General features: G+C 31.0%; 2 protein-coding genes across 2 annotated transcripts; both read right to left on the bottom strand.

Annotated features, from left to right (window-relative positions):
* Positions 1-2,635: 2,635 nt before the first annotated feature.
* LOC139500164 (ankyrin repeat and protein kinase domain-containing protein 1-like) lies at positions 2,636-3,424 on the bottom strand. Its single transcript, XM_071288904.1, has one exon. The coding sequence runs from the start codon at positions 3,422-3,424 to the stop codon at positions 2,636-2,638; it is 789 nt and encodes a 262-aa protein (XP_071145005.1).
* A 7-nt stretch (positions 3,425-3,431) lies between these two features.
* Positions 3,432-4,954, bottom strand: LOC139500163 (ankyrin-1-like). Its single transcript, XM_071288903.1, has one exon. The coding sequence runs from the start codon at positions 4,952-4,954 to the stop codon at positions 3,569-3,571; it is 1,386 nt and encodes a 461-aa protein (XP_071145004.1). The 3' UTR covers positions 3,432-3,568.
* Positions 4,955-22,105: the final 17,151 nt, after the last annotated feature.

Here is a 22,105-nt window from a genome sequence, read left to right as displayed (position 1 = left end):
AATGGACTGAAATTTCTAAAAGTATCGCAATTATAAAACGACAATGATTTTTTTTTAAAAGTTGCCTATATTTATTATTTTTGGGATTAATGAAGATAATGGCGATGTGTAACAAATACATATCTAAAATATAAACGTAACAGTATCGTAAGTCCGAAACAAAGTAGCCAAACATTTTCAATCTCTATAAAGGGGCTTTCTTTCGTCAATTATAATGTTGTGCTTTAATAACATGATAACTCGTTAAGCGGTTATAGACGGACGAATTATGGTATATCAGTCATTTCAAAACGTTTCCTTTACTATGGGATGAACATTTGTGTTTGTGTGTACAATAAAAGTTCACATTTTTCTGTGTCCGACCGTATCCTCAAAAATAATATGTTCCAAACTTCATGGTCAGAGGAATACGTAATCGTGTTGAAAATCATTATGATTCTCAATGCCAAATCTTACAAAGATGAAGAATGTCACCACACCCCCAAGGTATTGTATCATATAACCACCATAAGAAATGTATTGTAGACTATGTCAACGGACACCAACTTGACTACAAAATGAACTGTTGTACTATTATCAGAGAAACCGCTAACTAAAGGTAAAAAAAAGTTTCAACTCCACATCACTTTTATTTGAAAAACAACACTTTATAACACAGTTTTAAAGTATATTCGTAGCAAGCTATAACCAATTTTTACGCTCTTTAAGAACTGAATTGTACTAACTATGAATTTTTGTCGATGCATAATACCTGTTCGATGAATCTATTACCCAATTGTTGATTGTCATCTTGAAAGGCAAATTAAACTATTGATATACTATTATAGAAATAAATTAAAACTTTTGTTTTCAATTTTATAAGTTCACTATACAAAAATAAAAATAAAAATGAATCAACTGCAATTATGTTAGGCCAATTAAAATTAATTGATAGATTTTCATCCCCGCCCGCCCCTCTGAAATCTTCCCGCCCTGATTTTTTTTGTTTTTGAAAAAATTACGATTTCCGGGTTTTGTGCATTTCCGTTACCGGTAACCGTCGATAATTTCGTTTCAATCAAAGCTTCCTGTTTTAAATTTCCATTTTCGTATTTCTTAGAGTATTCTTACTAAATTATTAAGTCAATATATTCTGCTGATCTATGATGACAACATCATTTACCGAGAATAGAAATTGATTACGAAAAAGGTATGAAATATTCGGGTTACTTGTAATACGCTGTGTCCAAGAACGCAAATCGCCGTATGTCACAAATGTTTGTGATTAGAACACCTTGGATTATTTTATTTATACAATAACTTTGTGTCAAGAAATTTGGACTGTGAATGAAACCCAAAAGCGTAAGAATCGTGGAACACATTGGTACAAAAATCATGACTGGAATAAAAGAATTGACACAAACATGAACTTGTTAGATTGGTGACCGTATATTGAGTTCAGAAAGTCGACAAATATACGCATTGTTAAGTTATTAATTTATAGCAAGCCCTTAGATTTAGATTTAGCCATGCCTTTCGATTTTTGTAGACAAACAGCAAACATCCTCTGTCCCAATACCCACAATAGTCATTAAACAACTTTATGTTCTACATTGTAATTATATTCGCATCTTGCATATTTAAAAGGACCAATCTTATTTTTTCAACACTGTTTGAGTTTTTATTTATTCTGTACTTATAATACTTGTGTTGCATACCAATGCATTTGCTTTATTTTATTAGGACAACAAACGATTGCTTAGAACGCAAAATAAAGTTGGGGTAGATAGTCCAACTGAAGAGAGCATTAATTTTCTCCATGTTTCTGCTGTTTACTATAAAAAAGGTTTCTAAAGCGGCAATTACATGTAGAACAGTGGTGGCCAATCAGAGTTATGTATTTAATGTATTTTGATGTTGGATGTGTACGGATTGATAGAAATTTAGTCTTAGATGAATGATTTTTTTATTAGTTGTTAGTGGCTTTGACCTCGCTGTCAGATAACTGCGAGTACTCTCAGATCTGTTCCTATTGTGTCTTTATGTTATCGGGATCATAAATAAGGCCGTTACTTTTCTCTTTTGAATTGTTTTACATTGTCTTTTTAAAGCTGACTATGCGGTATGGGCTTTGCTTATTGTTGAAGGCTGTACAGTGACCTATAGTTGTTAATGTCAGTGTCATGTTGGTCTGTTGTAGACAGTTGTCTCATTGGCAATCATACCACATCTTCTTTTTTATATTAAGCATTTGAAAAATCATACACAATACCTTATGCATGTATTTACATGATATAAGCTTATTATTACACTTGCATATATGTATAACACGTGACAAGAAGGTTTCATATGAAATAAAATTTAAAAATAAAATCCTCCCACCCGCCCCATTTTTTTCAAAAATTTGGATGAAAACCTACTAATTAATTTTAGTTGGCCTTATATACAAACTTTATAAATAAACAATAAGAGCCACACTAATTATGTAAGGGTCTCAAATTATTGCTAAGTTATAAATTCAGTTCATTTCGTTTATTCGACTTCATATTTAGGACAGTTGAACACAACTTAGATTTTAACAATAATGACTTAACAATATAACCAAGTTAAAGATATCAATATTCAAATTTCTTGCAATTCTTATATGCACAAGTGCTCATTGAACTGAACATCGTTTTCGTCTTTTTGATTCTGTGTTTTGTACATCACTGTCGCTAAAAATGGCTCCATGGCTAACAAGAAGCTCAGTGATGTCATCAAATTTATTTTGGGTAGCGTAATATAAAGGTGTATATCCGATTCGATCATTAAGATTTACAGTTGCATTATTTTTCAATAACAATTCAGTAATACGCAAATCTCCGGAGGATGCTGAAACATGCAGAGGTGTCCAGCCTTCTTTAGATTGAACTTGGGCTTCCTTATTAACTTCTACTTCACGTGTCAGCAACAATTCGACTACATTATTACATTTTGTTTGACAGGCTACATATAAAGGCGTTCTCCCATTTCTGTCAGGGAGATTTACTGCTGCTTCATCTTTGAATAACAGTTTTACTATATTGCAATTACCTTCGGAACACGCTTTGTGAAACGGAGTGAAGCCCTTCTTGTCACAATAATTAATGGAAGCACTGTGTTTTAATAGTAATGTTACTGTGTCTTCATTACCTTCTTGACAAGAAAGATGCAATGGTGTTTTACCATATTTATTGGAATGGTTTACTTCTGCAGAACTGTTTTCACAAAGATATGCAATTATTTCTTGATGGTTGGCATGCGAAGCAATATGTAATGGAGTCCATCCAGTTTCCTCACATTTGTTTATGTCAGCCTTATATTTGACCAACATTTTGACTGCTTCTAAATTATTAGTTTCACAAGCTATATAAATCGGTGTCATTCCATTATTCATTTGAAAGTTAACATCTGCATCATGTTCCATCAAAATTTTAATAAGATCTATATTTCCGTCTTCAGCGGTATAGTGAAGTGAAGTTCGGCCATTTTCATCGCTGTCATTTACATCTGCATCATTTTCAAGTAATACTAAAGTTATTTCATTATGTCGATCGTTACAAGCTACAAGTTATGGAGAATTTCCAGTTCCGTTAACTTTATTAACTTCTGCACCCGCTTTAATTAGTAGTTCTACAATATTTTTGTTACCTTCTCTACAAGCCAAATGTAATGGTGATTCGCCTTTTTTGTTAATAAGGTTTATTACTGCAGAACTGTTTTCACAAAGATACGCAACTACTTCCGTATGGTTGGCATGCGAAGCAATATGTAATGGAGTCCATCCAGTTTCCGCACATTTGTTTATGTCAGCCTTATATTTGACCAACATTTTAACTGCTTCTAAATGATTAGTTTCACAAGCTATATAAATCGGTGTCATTCCATTATTCATTTGAAAGTTAACATCTGCATCATGTTCCATCAAAATTTTAATAAGATCTATATTTCCGTCTTCAGCAGCAATGAATAGTGAATTTCGAGCATCTTCATCATGATTGTTTACTTCGGCGCCATTTTCAAGTAATACCAAAGCTGTTTCATTATGCCGACCGTTACAAGCTAAAAGTAAGTTTCCATGTTCGATAACTTTATTAACAATTGCGCCCATTTTAATTACTAGTTGTACAATATTTGTATTTCCATTAGAACAAGCTAAATGAAACGGGGTTAATCCATTTTCATTGTAATGATTAATGGAAGCACCATGTTTTAATAACAATGTTACTACGTCTTCATTACCTCTTTGACAAGCTAGGTGTAATGGCGTTGAGCCTTGTTTATTCGGAAGGTTTATTCCCTTATCATTTTGATCACATAGATACGCAGCTACTTCCTTATAGTTGTAATCAGAAACAACATGTAATGGACTCCATCCACTTTTCTCACATATGTTTATGTCAGCTTTATAACTATACAACATTTTAATGGCTTTTAAATGGTTTTCCGTACAAGCTAGAAAAATTGGCGTCATTCCATCATTCATTTTCTTGTTCACTTTTGCCTTATGCTGAACTAGGAGTTTGATAAGGTCGGTATTTCCATCACACGCTGCCATGTGTAGTGGAGACCAACCATATTTATCACATTTATTTACATTTGCTTTCCATTTTAACAATATTTCAACTACATGTATATATTCATAATTACAACTGTCGAGCAGAGGAGTATATTTGTCATTGTCACTCTGATTAATTTTAGCACCGTTACTGAGCAATAGTTGTGCAATTTCATGATGACCATTCATGGAGGCACTGTGTAAAGGAGTTCTATTTTTATCATCCAGTGAACGTATCTGTTTATTATCTTTTTCGAGTAAATATTTAGAGATATGGTAATAACCTTTGGCCGCAGTGACATGCAATGGAGTTGTGTAATCAATTCTTAATGAAGGCAATTTCTTATGAGACTTTCCTAAGTATTGAATTAACAAATTTCTATAATTTTCAAATTTCATTTGAATGCTTGCAAAAACCTCCCAGTTATGCCCATTTTCAATGTCTTTCAATATACGTTAGAAATACATTGTTTCTAATTCATTTGCAATCATTATGGTACAGTCGCCATGTTGTTCATTGAGAGAAATTAACTGACACCTACTACTTATGAATGCCGGTTCTCCATGTCTTAAAATACAACGAATTATAAAATTTCCTATGCTATGAGAAACAATGTCAAAAATTTTATCATGTTTTGTACAGAATGTACATTCTGTTTCTTCAAGATACATATTTTTTAAATGTTGAATGTTTAAAAAAATTGAAGTTTTCGACGGATATGTTTTGATATCTAATTCATTAAATACTTCTTGTAATATTCTATCGTATTTATCATATCCAATCTGAAGACCGTCCTTCTCGATCGAGTTATTAGATAAAACCAAGAGTGCTAGACTTATGAATGATAAGTCCCTTTTACTTTTAAAGTTGTCAATTTCGTTTTCTATAAATTGATTAGGATTTTGAAAGAAATCAGCATTGTCCATATTTTTTTCTTTAAACATAACACACAACAAAGGAAAGAAGTTGTACATCATAACAGTTTCGTCATTCAGGTGACATAAAACATCATCAATGAGATACAACTTACTGATTTCCTTTCTTTCAGATAAGGACAAATTCATTTCATCTGACTGCAAGTTAAATTGTTCAAATGATTGAGATGATAAGCTGTCTTTAACATTGTCAATTAAATAGGATCTGCATGTCACTATTACTTTAAGGATTTTGTTGTTTAATAACATCTTTATACGTCTTGTCTCAGATTCCCAGCAGTTTAGGTTGAATTCGTTCAAAGAATATTTACCGAAAACATCATCAAAAACAAAAAGTTGTTTAGCCTTTGAATTTGCCAATTTTATCAGTTCTGATGGTAACCATATAGGTACAACTGTGTAGCCTTCTGTTTCTTGCATGTATGTGGCTACATGATAAGAATTGCAGATTTGCCTGATCCAGGTACACCTGTTATAATAGTGCATTGCTTGTCTTTGACCACTTTAATTAATCTGTTAGCAGCTGCAGTCACATAGAACTTCTCCAGTTTCTTTTTCCAATCTGAGATGTTTTCGGTTTGAATTGCTGAAATGTTCATGTAAATGTTGATAAATAATACAAGTGCTAGTGACAACAATGCAACTAATGACCTCATGAAAATATAATGTTTATATTTCTAAAAATGTTAAAAGCGGTGTGATTATATAAAATGTTCTATATTTAAACATTTAAAAGTTAACTAATGATTTGACACCTTTTTTCAGTGTTCCAATGATCATCTAGACAGTGAAACGGCGATTTGCAAAACTCGTATTTGGTATTTGCAAAGAAACCTTTGTGAAAGTGGTATTCAAATTTATGTTTACACCGTTTCAGTTTTTAGGTTTATAATGGGTTCTTCGAAATGATTTGGGGGTGGCTATTGTTTTTAGGTATCTGGTGAAAATATATAGCTTTTCACTTTTTTCTTACATCGACATTCTAGGTGATAACAAGTTTTGCTACTAGTGTCCCTGATGAAAAGCGCTAAGTTCGCTTCATATCAATAAGTATCATTTTTATCTTGTACTCCCAAAGGGAGGAATTTTGCTCATGTTTTAAAGCCAATAATTGCTCTAATCTATACCTATTTGGCTTTGGGACAAAGCTGTCAAATTGTCAATCACACTACATGATCTTTTTGCTATGCCCGCTATCATTTATATCTATATTCTGAAAAGGTTCTCTTCAGATGCTCTTTGACAGTAATGTATTGCTTTTTTTGTGAATTTACAGGACAAAATAAGATGTATAAAAACTCTTGTTTTTTGTTTTGTTTCATACAAATCAACATATAAATAACAGCCAAATACAGCAGAGGTAATTCAATTAAACACACACACGTACACATACATGAAGAAACGTAAACATAATATATTGATATTTTTTCTCAACCATATGAATTTATCCATCCAATTTATTCTCTCTAAAAACAAAATCAAATAGTAGCTGTTGTCCTTTTTCAGAACTTGATATACAAAGCTTCCATGGTAATCTTTAAATTAAAGATTAAATCACCCGCAACATATAACGGTAATTTCATCTATAATGTGATATCTAGTTCAGAAACTTAATATTGTTATCCAAACATCACGGTTGTCTTTTTTTGTCCACTAACAAATAACAGTAATTTATAGTTTAAAATCAAGACTAAAATGTTTTATCTTATTCTAAAATGTATTCAATAAATTTATTTTTCTCATTACATGTATTATGTACCCATAACAAAGTTTTGAAACTTTTGGTATCTTTCGTCCCTCTTTTAGTATTTCTTCTATTTTCTAAAATGAGAAATAACCGCAAATTTATAAAGGAAAGATTTTTTATTTCAATTTGTTTCATATTAGAAACTATTTTAATACAAGACTCCAAAGGTCGTTAGAAACATTATGTAAAAACGGGTATATATTTGAAAGCACTGATATCGACCCAGTGAGCATACATTCTTACTCAGGTGCCAATTAATCGCAACAGTTATTTACCCTCACTTTATCGGGTATACTCTTAAGTTAAAAAATTGTAGTTCATGTATGTACATGCCTAATTCCTTTAGGGTACACTAAAAGCAAAAAAAAAGTACTTATTTGATTTTGCATTGTAATTTTATTGGATTTTCTTTTTTTTGGCCATTGCATTATTTCGTGAAGCATCCGAAAGTGATGTAGATCAACCAATTCAAAAAGTTATTACGATAAAGGACAATTCAATTTAGGTTTTAAATGTCATATATCTCGGGGTCTTAGATTTGTTATTTCAATAAAGTATATTCAAACGACAATAAGAAAGAGTTTCCCACCCCAAGTTTATAGTGGGGTTCGTATTGCTTAATCTTAAGTTTTCTATGTTGTGTTTTGTGTACTATTGTTTGTTTATTTGTTTTTTTAGACAAGTCGTTTTCTGTTTAATTTTTACACATGAGTTTGAATGTCTCTCTGGTATCTTTTATCCCTTTTTTCTACATATATCCTTTTTTCAAATCTTTGAAACTTACATTCTATATTCTGCCTTTCAAAATTCAAAATTTCAACTTGAGCAACAAGTTCTTCCTGTTGCTGTTTCATTTCTTCCATTTGTTTTTCATTCTTAACAAACTCTAAGTAGATATCATGGACTGAATGATCTATGTGGGCTAGTTTTAATGTCTGGCAGTCTGTTTTCATAGGAGGACAGACAATTTCTATTGCCTGGAAAAAAAGAAGACAGTTTAGTTCTACTTGTATTTGTACATATTAGGGAAAACAATAGTGTTATAGGTTAATGTGGCAATAGTATCCACTAAAGACGACTATTATCAATTTTAAGGTTTTCCGAAAGTCACATAATTTTTTAAAAAGACCCCAGAGTGATTGAAATTTGACAATTCCGGTATAATTCATTATTAAATAAATTGATATATTTGATCTGAAATAACTGGTTTAACAGCTAGAAAAAAAAAACTTCTCACTTTAATGACAGTCGCATTCAATTCCATTATATTTAAAAAAAAATGTGTAAGCAATAAAGACAACAGTAGTATACCGCTTTTCGAAATTCATAAATCGATAGAGAAAGAACAAATCCAGGTAACAAACTAAAACTGAGAGAAAAGCATCAAATATAAGAAAACTACGACACAAAACAGACATTAAAGACACGTCACCTTAGTGGATACTATGATTTTATGTAACTGCTCGTTAATGCAGTTAATGTGCATGACACGTTTAGCTTTCGTTTGAATTTGTATTAAGAAATACTGTTCCGTGTCAAGTTGTTATATATCATACGCCTGCTGCACTTGAAAAATGGAAAACTTTTTAATGGTCAACTATTATATGTATCAATGCGTCCACTCAATGTAAATATAACATTGAGAATGGAAATGGGGAATGTGTCAAAGCGACCATAATAAACTAGAGTCACCACACATTTTCATTCAACTACCTCTTGCTTTATATAAAATGTAATTCATATAAAGGTCTTTTTAAAATTATATGGCTAAAGACAGCTATGAATGAATAAATATTTAAGTTTAATCTTGCCAGAATCTTGATAAGCTCCCAAAGAAGGATGACATTTCATTGAATAAAAAAGAATGAGAATTTTTCTTTGAATTTTCCACTTACATTAAATTTTAAACACAATTACTTCTCGTCGTGAGCAAGGATTGGCATCACTATTATACCCATTTCATTAATCTGTTATCACATCTTCAAAAATGTAATCGACCCTTTCAGGTCTTGGTCTAAATTTGTATCCTTTCGGGTTAAATGTACATACAATTGAAGTGGAAAACATTTCTATTTTATTAAATACACGCAAAGGAACATTAGCTGTCATTCATGTTCATCGATTTGACTCAAATTCTCATATTTGATTCAATACATACTAAAACGAATATTATATATATAGTATTTAAATTATATAAAAAGTCTTAAATAAACAATTGACAATGCATGGGTCCGATAATTTGTTTCAACATTTTTGTGTATTTGATTCTAGATGCCATCTAATTATACATCGAGGTGACATCCGAAGATTACGAACGTTCATATAACAAGGTTTCTCTAATTCTTCGTCAATTTATCCCTTTCTGCACCCATTGTATAAAAAAAATTAATCAACGTGTGCTTCGTTTGATCTCAGAACTTCATTGGTTAAAATCCGATTCTGACGTCGAATTTTCTTGTTTTCCTCTGAATTTCCTATTGTGACGGCATGAAAAAAGGCGACCATGCCTGATGACGTGACATAGAAAGAACACATCTTTTTGCCGATCAGTCGCAAAGAAGGAATACGTTTGCCTGCGTATTGTTTGAAAATCATTAGAGAAACAGATTCCACCACCAAATCATGTGTAATACGATATTTATCCATTCTCGACAGTTAAATTTTAAACATTCAAAACGCTCGGCGAGCCTCGCGTTTTAAATTTGAAAATTTAACTGTCTCGAGTGGATAAATATCGTATCACACTCGATGCAGTGGTCGAATCTATATATAAACATAAATAAAGATGTAGATAGATAGTGAACTCGCGCAATTAGATTTTCCTAGGTATTTTTTATTTCATATTACAGGTTGAAAATATATGTTAGTTATTATTTATACATAAACTTGTTCATGCGTAAATCATATCTAACTAGGGGTTAAATTGAAGCCTACACGAATATAGATTGAATGAGATCGAATTATTAACTTGCAAGTAAATAATTCACCAGCAACGATTCCATGTTTATTCTGACATAACTGAACTAAACCGGCTGCCGAAAGCGATTTATAATTTCAATAATTACTTACGTTCTGATTGAACAAACAAAATCGTGTCGTTATTATTTTTTTCATACTTCGTAGCTATTGCTCCTTTAAATGCATACTGAATGAACTTATAACATTCATCACATAAACATAAACTAAAAGAAATGTGTACACTATCAACCTTTAATCGATTATTTCATTATTACAAAACACTGTGGTGGTACAAAATGTATGTTGACTGTACAAGATGAATTTAAGTTACAAACAGAAAATCATAGTCTTATCATAAGGTTGTGGTGTTTTTAAAACTTAATTATTACAATATCTACAATTATTGGATTTGATTTAAATTGATTTTTTAGAAGAAGCAATTTTTATGCATCAGATGAGAATTAACGGCGTAAAGATTCAATGTCACAATAAAGCTTCAATTTTTACTAAATCAATGCATATAAAAAATTACTTGTTTTCCTTTTTCAGTTGTTTGTGATACCCGTGGCCTTTTATAGCTTTTAAAGGGGAATGATAATGCCTGTTTCTGAAGGAAGCCGTTTTGCGAACTAAAGTTGTTTTAGATAAAATTGAGAATGGAAATGGTGAATGTGTAAAAAATACAACAACCCGAAGGTTACCTTGAAAGATAAGAACGAAGTCATAGATCGAAAATAAACTGACAACGCCATGAATAAAAAAGAACAAAAGACAGAAAAAAAAATAATAGTACACAATACACGACATAGAAAACTTAAAACTTAGCAACACGAAATGTAAATGTACGTAAACTTTTGATGTCCTCTTACCATAGACACTTCATCAAAGGTTTTACTGAATTCTGAGTAAGACATCGCACCGGAGTCAGAATGGGCAATTTGATTCCGGTAAAACTTTATTCTAGATACAGCAGCTCCTTCACTCAAGTCAGATGGTCGTGGTAGCTGGTCCTGAATTGCTATTTTTGTCAGGTTTCGAAGAAGACACACCATCAATGTTAGATCAAAATTACTGGAGTCTGGAAGGGAACCTAATAATTACGAAAATGAACTTTAATAGACATAAAATGTATATCAAATATATCATGAGGTAAGTGTTTTTTTTTCAGTTTGATTGACAGCTCGTGGTAGCGAGATCGTCTTGAGTGCAGCAAGTCGTGTTTGTAATGACGTTAAAGAAGTGTATGTACGTTATGTACGTTATGAATATTTGTTAATTTTTAAAACCTTTATCTCGAAGTTTTTGGGATTTTACTTTTTGTCTGCATTATTGTATAGCTATAAATGTATGGTTTGGAAGTTTGGTTGCACCTGCAGTCAATATGGAACTTACAGGACAGCTAGTTTATTCTAATTATTACGGTGCTATTTGTTTTTGAGTCGGTAAATTAATATACAATTCATGTAAACTTGAAGATCTTTTCGATAAACTGATTTTAAAAGGCTATGGATTAAACATTGTGATAAGATCTTTGAATAGTTTTATATTAGCTGTTGTTGGCTTTATATTAGTTTTCATTAACAGATGAAGATACTCAAAGGGGTCTATTAAACCAAGAGTTCCAAGTAGTGAAGTTGAAATCGGACCTTTGTAAATTGTAATGACGCCATCATGAGTTGACCGATATAGATTTGTCCCAATATCGTAACTACAATCTTGTCCCCTATTACTTGAATGCGATCTTTTCTTCAAAACGAACGAAAAAAACCATGAAAATTACTCATAACTTTTTTGAAAGGTCGGTGACATACACTTTTTTTTCCTTTATTTTGAAGAGTGCACATGGCACTTTCCTTCTTGAAATATGAAGAAATCACTGGTAGATATTTTCTAATTCTGGAAACGTTTTTCATTTTTACGTTTTATTTTTGGCGGGAATGAAATAAATCATATTTTTAAAGATCAAAACAATATGAGTCTTATGGTCTTTAACCTGTATTTGATAGATACGAATCTACTGTTTAACGTGAAACAAGAATTATGCTTTTAGGTTTGATATAAAGTATTTTTTGAGAGTTTATATAACAAGTAAATATTATGTTAATAGTCGGGAAAACACGAAACTGAGGTTGCTATAGCGACAAAACTAAGTCGGTGACCCCCAATTTTTTTCATCATATTTTGTTCCTTAAATCATGAAATACCTTCACACAAAATTTTAAGGAAAAATCCCTGGTAGAAATGAATAGGCTGTTTGGTCTTTAACAACAGGTTTGTTCTATCATGAGCACCACGATGTGTACAACATGTGAAGCAGATCTGCTTACCCGCCAGGAGCACCTTAGATCATCCCTAGTATGTTGATGGGATTAGTGTTGCTCAGCCTTTGGTTCTCTATGTTGTGTTGTGTGTACTGTTATTTCTCTGTTTGTCTATTTCTTTTATAGCCATGGTGTTATCAGTTTATTTTCGACTAATGAGTTTAAAAGTGCCTTTGGTTTCATACGCATTGCTTTCAGAAACAGAATATACATGGACCAAAAATTACAAATTGATACCATCTTTTCTTATTTTTTGAAAGTTCTTATCATGGTGTCTTCAAACGATAGTTTCCTGTACTGTTAGATGGAAGATACTGGTTCATAGAATGTTCAAAATTAAGTGGAAATCAGGCTTTTGGCAATTACATATGTTTCACGGGACGACAGTTTCAATCTGAGAAAGGCGCAAAAACACAATAGTTTCTTTGCTTTTTTACATTTAATAAGCAATGTGACGGATCTTAAGGTTTCTACATAGAATTGCGGACTATTTTTTTTTTTATTCATTTTCTTTCAACCTTTTATCTTTGAAATTCTCGTTTTGACCTCAACTATATAACTGGTTTGCTTCTTTTTGGTAAATTTGAAAAAAAAACCAAATGTATAATGTAAATATAAACGAGTACACCATGAATGTAAGCATATTCACCTGAAGGAAATAACAAGCTCCACTGCGTCTGTGTAATGACATGTTTCTTTTTCAACTTATCTAGTTCAATCCTGTTCTTTGAGAGCACTGATGTCAAACCACTTGGGTTAAACTCCCTATCAAATAAGATTCTAACAGCCCTCGGTGAATGCCTTATCAACAAATTGGCGACTTTCAGAAAATTAATTTCCTCTCTTGATATTACTGGTAACGCCGATGCCATTCTAAAAGACATTAAAACAGTAATTGCTAAACTTAGATACAATGTTTTGAGGACATTGGTACAGATTTTCTTTTTTTACCTCTAGGTTTCTATTCTTTATTTGTATTGTAACTCATTATTATTTTAAATTTAACAGATATAGAAAACACCTTTATGATTAAAAGTAAGAGATATTTTTAACCTTTAATCCAAGGCACGTAGATGTGTGATAAATTCTGTATATGTACTCTGTCATGTCAACTCTGTATTTTAGTTTGATGTACTTTCGATTTGTTTTGATCTGATAAGTTCAGCTCTTTTAATCTGAATTTATAAATAAATCAATTCAAATAGTAATGATAAACCCGCCAAATAATTCAAGTTGATATCAAGCGATATCAGCTAATTGTTACTCGTTATACATCCTATTAATCTCAGCTAATTACAAATTTAGTATACAAATTACATTTAGTATCTTCATAAGTGTAGAGAAACGAAACGATGGTCTGTGAATAGCTCAATTGCCAAATGTTCAGATGAGCTCAACAGCTGATTTTAATAATGTTACTGTATTAAGTTTCAGGTTCCAATTCTTGTAACTAAAACATGATACACGTACATAGTAAACAACAAATAATTAAAATACCAAATCAATCTAAACGTTTTCCTTACAATGATTGAGCTTAAAGTAACCCGGTCAAAATATTAGACGAAGCACACCAAAGCATATAGAAACTTGCTTCAATAATGTAACATCTGACCATTATTGTATATACAGTCTTTGATTTGTAATATTTTATCAGCCTTTGAAAAAGTAGAAATGATGAAAAAATCTTTATTGTCCAGTATTTTTGTCTATTTTCCTTTGACCTGTTTTGACTGTCATGCTCCCCGTTTACTGATTGATAAACAAAGTATGATCGATTTTTTTTTAGTTATCATGGTTATGTAAGCTATAAAAAACAGAAAAAACATTCCCCGTAATTAACAATTATTATGTGTCAGATCAAGATAATGGTGCTTTCAATGAAAACGAATTTTCACCATGTTCAGATTATTCCTTCACAATAGAAAACTACTTGACTTAGATTAAGCTAATATATCATGTACCTTCTGAAGACTTACTAGTGTTTTTACTTCTATATCTCTAATTCTATGGCAATTTAATCCTTTCCGGATCCATTGTATAAAAAAAATCAATCAACGAGTGGTAACTGATGATCTCAGAAGATACTTGGATGAGTTTACGGGTCATGGCATTTACCAGCTTACTGAATGAATCAAAATGTTCGATAATTTAACTATTATGATCTCGATTGTATAAATCCAATAATCCACTGGTTCATGTACCAATGTAAAAATCTATATTTATATATTTAAATTGAAAAGTTTTTGTGTGGTTACAGAATTGTAAGATTTTTATATATTGCCTTTCATACGGGTACTCTACTTCGGCCATTACAAAGTACACACAGTATAAGTTTTAATCGTCAAAATGTTCTGAAGTTATAGTCATATACTTTATCTTGATTTTACTTCATTTTACTGGTGAAACTAAGAAACAAACAAGGAAATGTCAATTTTTTTTTCGGCCAAATGATTGCTCAGGAAATAACAAGGGATTATACAGTCAGCTAAATTGACAAGTATTCAAATTTCAAAAAAGAAAAAAAAACTAGAGATCAGAAACAGATAAGATGTTTAATTTTTACATGTTTTAGATTAGAAGTAATTATTTTATGTTTTCATTTGAACTTGTATATGGTATCGTCTGGTAATGTCGACCGGTTTACTAGAGGCTTAATTATTATAAGGAAAACGTTGAGATGGATCTGATATTCATTATTAGTTGTTTGATTTATATTTACATGTAGATGGTGTTCTCCTTCAAACATTGAAACTAACACTTAATATTATAAGATATTTTATGAAACGAAAAAAAGTTTCGCTAACTTATTATTTAAGCAAATGACAACCCCTGCTAGAAAGTCTATTCAATGAATAAAATATATGTATTCAGAAATCATACAGTTCTGTTCATCCGTTGCAAAACATTTAAAGTGAAGTGAATGGGACAGCAACCTAACAACATACAAGTCTACATAATGTCTCCAATATAATACAGGTGTCAATATGATATGCCAAGCTTTACATTCTAAATTAGTAATAAACGAATTTTACGAACTTTATAATCATCTATTATTTTTGAATTCTCCTACTTGATACTTATCCTCTTGTCAAATATTTGATTTACCTCTTTCGTTCTTCTTTGTTGTGTTAACTGTACACTGTTGCTAAACGCCAGTGAACAACCTTTTTAGTAATCAATTTGATGTGAAAGATATAACCACTACCTGGTAATATGTTGAAATACTCCTAGTACTCAGTTTGAAAAAAGAACAGCCTCCGCATACAATGTAATTTATTCAAAATGGCGAACGGCAATCAAAAGCACTTAATATTTTGAGATGGAGAAATCTGTTATAACGCAAGCAAACGGATATGATAAATAACTGAATGAATAAAATATATAGAAATGGTACAGTTTGGTTCACACGTTGAGGAACTTGTAAAGTGAAATAAAATGAATGGGACAGCAACCTAACAACATATTGAATACCAAAGGTCATACACATGTATATCCACTGTTCTAAATTCCAAATTAGTTACGGACTCCATGATCTTTTTTCATTAATAATTTCTCCTAATTGGAGCTTCTTCTTCCTAAAAATATTATATTAACCTTTTTATTCCTTCTTTTTATTTTAGTGTATTTGTTTACTGTTAACTAACGCCAGTAACCGTCATTTTTTAGTATTAAGGTGACACATAACACTAAAGAGAGATAACTATGTAACAATCGGCTGAACGTTTTAACTACATTCTATTATTCAGGAAATATTAAGCTTCTAAGTGATCAAAATTGGTGTTAGTCAAACTGCTATTTGTCCATAGAAAAAATTTCTGATAAAGTTTGTGAATCAAGTTTTTCGAAATTTTTATGTTTTTGTCATATGGTCAAAATAAACATTGTCAAAATTTTATAAAATTAAAGGAGCAAAATTAATTTTATTGAAGGTGTTTTGTACCACCTTAAAACGGATATAAGATCTAGAGATGACCACAACCTAAAAGTATGCTGAAATTCGTAAAATGTATTTTATTCAAAATAGCGGATACAAGTAAAACATATTTTATAGTGAGTTTTCTTGATATTGGTTTTCTCGATTTGTTAATGCAAGAAAATATATGGCGAATATAAAATATTATTCAGGAATAATAAAAACTGAATTATATATTGCCTCTGCTTTAATCGTTTTTTTCAGTATCAATATTTGTTTAACATTTGTCATGCAGTATATATATTGTCTGCATTCTCGATGGATTGTGTTATTTGCTGTGAAAATAATTCTATCGTGTATGCAATAGTTTGTAAGAACGCTTTTATACATAAATACAGTATTTGGTGGTTAAAACTCGAAACATTTTTAATTCATAATATATCGTATTATGAGTTTTTTGTTATGTTAAAAATTTCACAAAGAAAGTGAATGATAAAATCAAAACGCTGACAGGACATTTTATTCGTAAAAATGAAGATGATATACTGTTAGACAGTACTAGGCGTACAAACTCTTATTACACTAATCAACACGCTATTAATTTTTGATAAACCAATTAACTTGAATATTATTAGAAAGTGTAATAAACGACCAACACAATTGCAAAATCTGTCAGATAGGGATGTTTATTTTATAATCCATCCACTTACATGTAAAACTATATAGTTGACATATTTCTTTAATCGATGTCTTCGTAATGGAATCTTAAAACTGACCAATAAATGCGAGTGAAATGGCTAAACTTTATCTGCAGATAGAAATAAACTACTGTCAATCACTTAAAATACATACAATATGTAGCCTTTTACTCGATAACAGATGCAATCACGAAACAAACAAATTGATCAATGAACATTGTAACAAATACACACTGATAACCTTATAAATAAAAAAAAATGATCAACAAACCATGACTATATTATCAAGGTAAAGTTCATCTTGTAAATCAGACGGAACTGTTCAATAGCACTTTACATATTGTCTGTTTGAACAAACCAATTTACATATTTTGTATGAACGAAGACACTAAACGTTAAATTGTTATAATTGGTAAAAGGTATTAATTCATTTGTAAAACATGTTTTATTCAATATAAATGATTTCTCCAACGACATTCATGGTGGTGGTTCATTTCTTGTTGTTTAGAATATATAATACTGATTCACACAGACGAAAAGAAAAACGGACAAATATTTCCTGCCTTTTAAACCTTGGTATAATTATCAAAAACCTAAGTTTTGTTTAAATAACTATGCATATTTATTTAGGGGCCAGCTGAAGTACGCCTCCGGTTGCGAGATTTTCGTGCTGCATTGAAGACCCATTGGTGTCCTTCGGCGTTAGTTGCTCTTTGGTCGGGTTGTTGTCCTTCGGCGTTAGTTGCTCTTTGATCGGGTTGTTGTCTTTTTCACATATTCCCTATTTCTATTCTCAATTTTACAGATATTTTCAAATAACATTACTAAAAATGAAGTTAAAGAAGGAGTGTGTACTTAACTGTAATCGTGGACCATTCTAGGTAACTCTGTGATCTTTGTTTTACAAAATATCAAAACACTATTCTGTATCATTTTTGTAAAACTAATATTAATATTTTAAATCAAAAATATAAAACAATTTTTTTCAATCAGTTTTGAAATCAATTAACGATTTTCGTTTTATTTTCCATAGTCTTGTGACAAAAACGTAAATGAAGATATCTAAACTCTAAAACATACAATTTATAAAATAGAATCTGGATTTGTACTTGCTTCGGGGAATGATTTCAAGTTTATATCTGATGTTTACCATCAAGGAGACAGTTCCTATTGTTTACTATTTACAATGTTAAAAGATATTTATCTGATTTTTTATTTCAATTTCTTCTTTGTAAATATACACTTATGACCTATTTATATTTGTCAGCAGTAGATTATAAATAAATATAAATACATTAACAAAAATAACGCACTGCAAGGAAAATTCATATCTAAAACTCCCGTATCAAATGACGCAATCAAAAGCTCAAATACATCAAACAAATGGAAAACAACTGTCATTTTACTGACTTGGTACAAACATTTCCTGTTGTAGAAAATGATGGATTAAACGTGGTTTTGTAGCTATTTAACCTATCACTTGTAAGAGCATCGCATAAAATTCCATTACACTGGAACAATGTGTGAACAAAACAGACAGACATAATTAAAAATGTTAAAAATAGGGGTACAGCAGTCAGCGTTGTGTTAAAATCACATTAAAAACAAAGAAATATGTCAACAAAGAAAAACAAAAGTTTTCTTGACCTAACAATTGATCATTTGACAGATAACTCTTTTATATTCGGTATTATCTTATACATTCAGAAAGACTGAATAAAATATGAAAAATAGCAATAATTAAGGCATGTTACTACTATTTTGTTTCTTAACAGTTTAATATTGTTTACTTCAATTTATGTTGTTCTTCGTTTGAATAACCACATTAAAGAATTAACCAAGTAGTTTTTCATTATTGATTTTCATCGTGTATAGGTATAATTTCCTTTTACACTGAGCAAGATCATGATAGAAAGTATGTCACACTTCCTAATGTGTGAATGACTAACTCAATCATGTAAGGAAACTTCTCAATTTTTGTCACGGTATGGTCATTTTATTTAGAGTATATAATTATCTTCCAATTTTTATGTATACCGATATCAGTATTACTTGTAACTAGAATTGCCATTGTAAGCAATAGCGGAGGATATCACCCCGTACTGACAGTAGCAACAAACATTTATAGTGCACCAAAGTCAAATGGCACATCTCTTATACATGCCAGATTTAGCATGCCTTTGACCTTGTTTCTCTTCCCGTAAAGAGGAAGAACGTGGCGCCACGTGAAGCTCAAGTATATTTTGACGGAGTGGCATACAAACTGTTCATGTAATTCGAAATAGCTTGTGTATCTCATGATGTATGTATCATATCTTGTGAAATTTAATTACACTTTCATCATGTTCATCGATTGATTTCAGCTTATGTGTATATTTTAGCAGGTGTTTGATATTCGAATGGGTACTTAAATGCAAGTGCCGAAAGTCACTTATATGTACTCTTAGTGTTTGTACCTCTCGCGGTGTCGATTTTCTCTTCAACATGTTCATGACACGATTTTTGTATATAATAGATGCACGTTGAATTATATTTTTTTCTTCTTCTAGCATATTCAGCATATTCTATTAGCAGTACAGATTTGTATTTGGTCGTATGCGCATACTATTGGTTACAGAATTCTGTCTCAAATTAAATAAGTGTTTTGAGTATTTTTGTGTTGTTTCCATGGCAAGAGCTGCCATTTTTAAAATTATAAATTCGGATGACATTACAATACCATTTATGGTTAAACTGCGATTGAGCTTAACATTTGAAAGAAAATGTACTTTGACGTTTTATCCCAGATGGGTCAATATGACACTTTTAGCCTCCATGGTAACAGAACCAATCTTAAAAATTATAACGGCAATCAATTCGACAGTTCCTACTGTTGTTACGGCGGGGTACGTTTGGGGTCGTATCTGTTACGGTTGATTAAATGTATATTGATTAAGGATTTCTTCTTTATTCACATTTGGGCTGTTTCCATGGCAACGGCAGCCAATTTGAAAGTTCTTAAGATAGGTGGCACACTTTCGAATGACACGGTATATTTCCTGAAAGTTTCATTCAATTTGTTTATTCCTTCACTTCTAGCACCTTTGTTATAGCAATGTCTTCGATATTATGAATGTTCATTGAGATAGGGAAGGTTTTTCAAAATATTAGATCACTTTATTAATTAGTAGCCTCATCTGAAAGATCTATAAATTAATGAAAGGATTGTGCGTATACCTATGACTTCAATCTTTGTTTAAGTGTAATAATGCAATGTATAGAACAAACCATTTGTCAGATCAAATTCGGAACAAAAATCAACATTGAATCTTTAGATGTTACCTATTAATCACAAAACATTGTGTTTCTAGTTGGTTCCATGAATTAATAAATAAAAAACGTACACAAATTGTTGTTTTTAATTTATTATTTTGCTTTTACGTTTCAATTTTTGATAAGAAAACAAACCACAGAATATATTCGGAAAGTTTGAAACTTTAATTCTTTGCACGTAAATGTTTGACATGCTAGTAACCAGCATGTACCTTTTACTGTGTTTCGTCAAATTGCTAAATTACCTGATTCTGACAGTTCCATCTCGAGTATATTCTAGGGTAGCAACGAAATGTAGATATACTAGTATTCATTCTTTGTTGGTTCGGGTGCAATTTTTCCGTTCTAAAATAATGTATTTGATTGGTCAAAAATAAGACATAAAAGGATAAATATACTTACTCTATATCAGTTCAACAAGTGACAAGTCCTTGTTTATAGTTTAAAAGTTTTAAGTATACAAACATATACTTATTTGTTTAACAATATGAACATCGTTATAGCAATTGATGAAGTTTATATGTTTACACTGTGAAATATAGAAGTATATCCGATTCCCATTATACTTCAGTCACCTCTACTTTTGAAAGGGTTAATATAAGTAAAGTATGAAAACAATGAATTTCACGAGTCAATATGTTTTTACAGATCAATACCTCGTCGTTATATTAAAACAAACCAACATTGTTTAAAACAATAGTAATTACTAAAGGGAATCTTTACATTAATAAAGAAAATCAGAAAGCGATACAAAATTGTATTTTCAATCAATTAAATCTATATTCATTAGACACATGTTCACTGAACAATGCTATCTTGAAGTTGTTAAAGTAGGGTGAAAATAAATCCTGTTTGAATTTTGCCTGTTTCAATATTATCATTATTTCATTAATAATCAAATGATTTTTTTTAACTAAATATAATTAAATTTATAGTATAGACAAAACGTTTGATTGCATACATGTATACGGATTATTGTGAAGAGTAGACGGTTTATAATAAAATAAATCTTATCGACATGAATTAAATCTATCAAGTTTTCATTAACCTAAATCAATGGGAAAAACTCGTTATTAACTGATACTTATAGATTGATTGATTAATTGTTTTTAACTATTTTCAAAGAATCTGTACTAGTAAGTGAGTTCTGATGTTTCTAGATTAGACGTACCGAATCATAATGTGTCACTGGTTGTATCCCATCGTAATCCTAAGATTTTAATTAGTTGATCTTTGTCCATATCGTTTTCAGTTCTTGTTAATACTTGTAATAGTTGACTGTTCCACTGTCTGATGGTTTACTCAACCAGAAAAACCTAGTCAAATCCCGGTTCTCAATGTCCAGTAGCAAATTTAAAACTTTTTTCGATGTCTGCAGCTGTAGACTTATATATGTACGAATCTGAGTAGTTATGGTGGTGACTTATTTAATGTTGGCGATACTTTCATTTAACAGTCATTCGAAATAGCACTATCTGGTGTTTGTTTGCAACTACAATCTTCTACGATCATGAGAGGCGTCATCTTTTTATTCGAGTACGACCTTTCATTCTTGTTGAATACTGTTTGTGTACGTAATTTTGCAATGGTCAAGAATGTAGCGGATGCAAATTTACTTTATTGAGGCACTTTTCAGGCTTCCATGATAACTAACTCGTCTAAAAT

This window comes from Mytilus edulis, chromosome 13, assembly GCF_963676685.1.
Source record: "Mytilus edulis chromosome 13, xbMytEdul2.2, whole genome shotgun sequence".
NCBI classification, from domain to species: Eukaryota; Metazoa; Mollusca; class Bivalvia; order Mytilida; family Mytilidae; genus Mytilus; species Mytilus edulis.
This window is presented reverse-complemented; position numbering and strand designations above follow the sequence as displayed.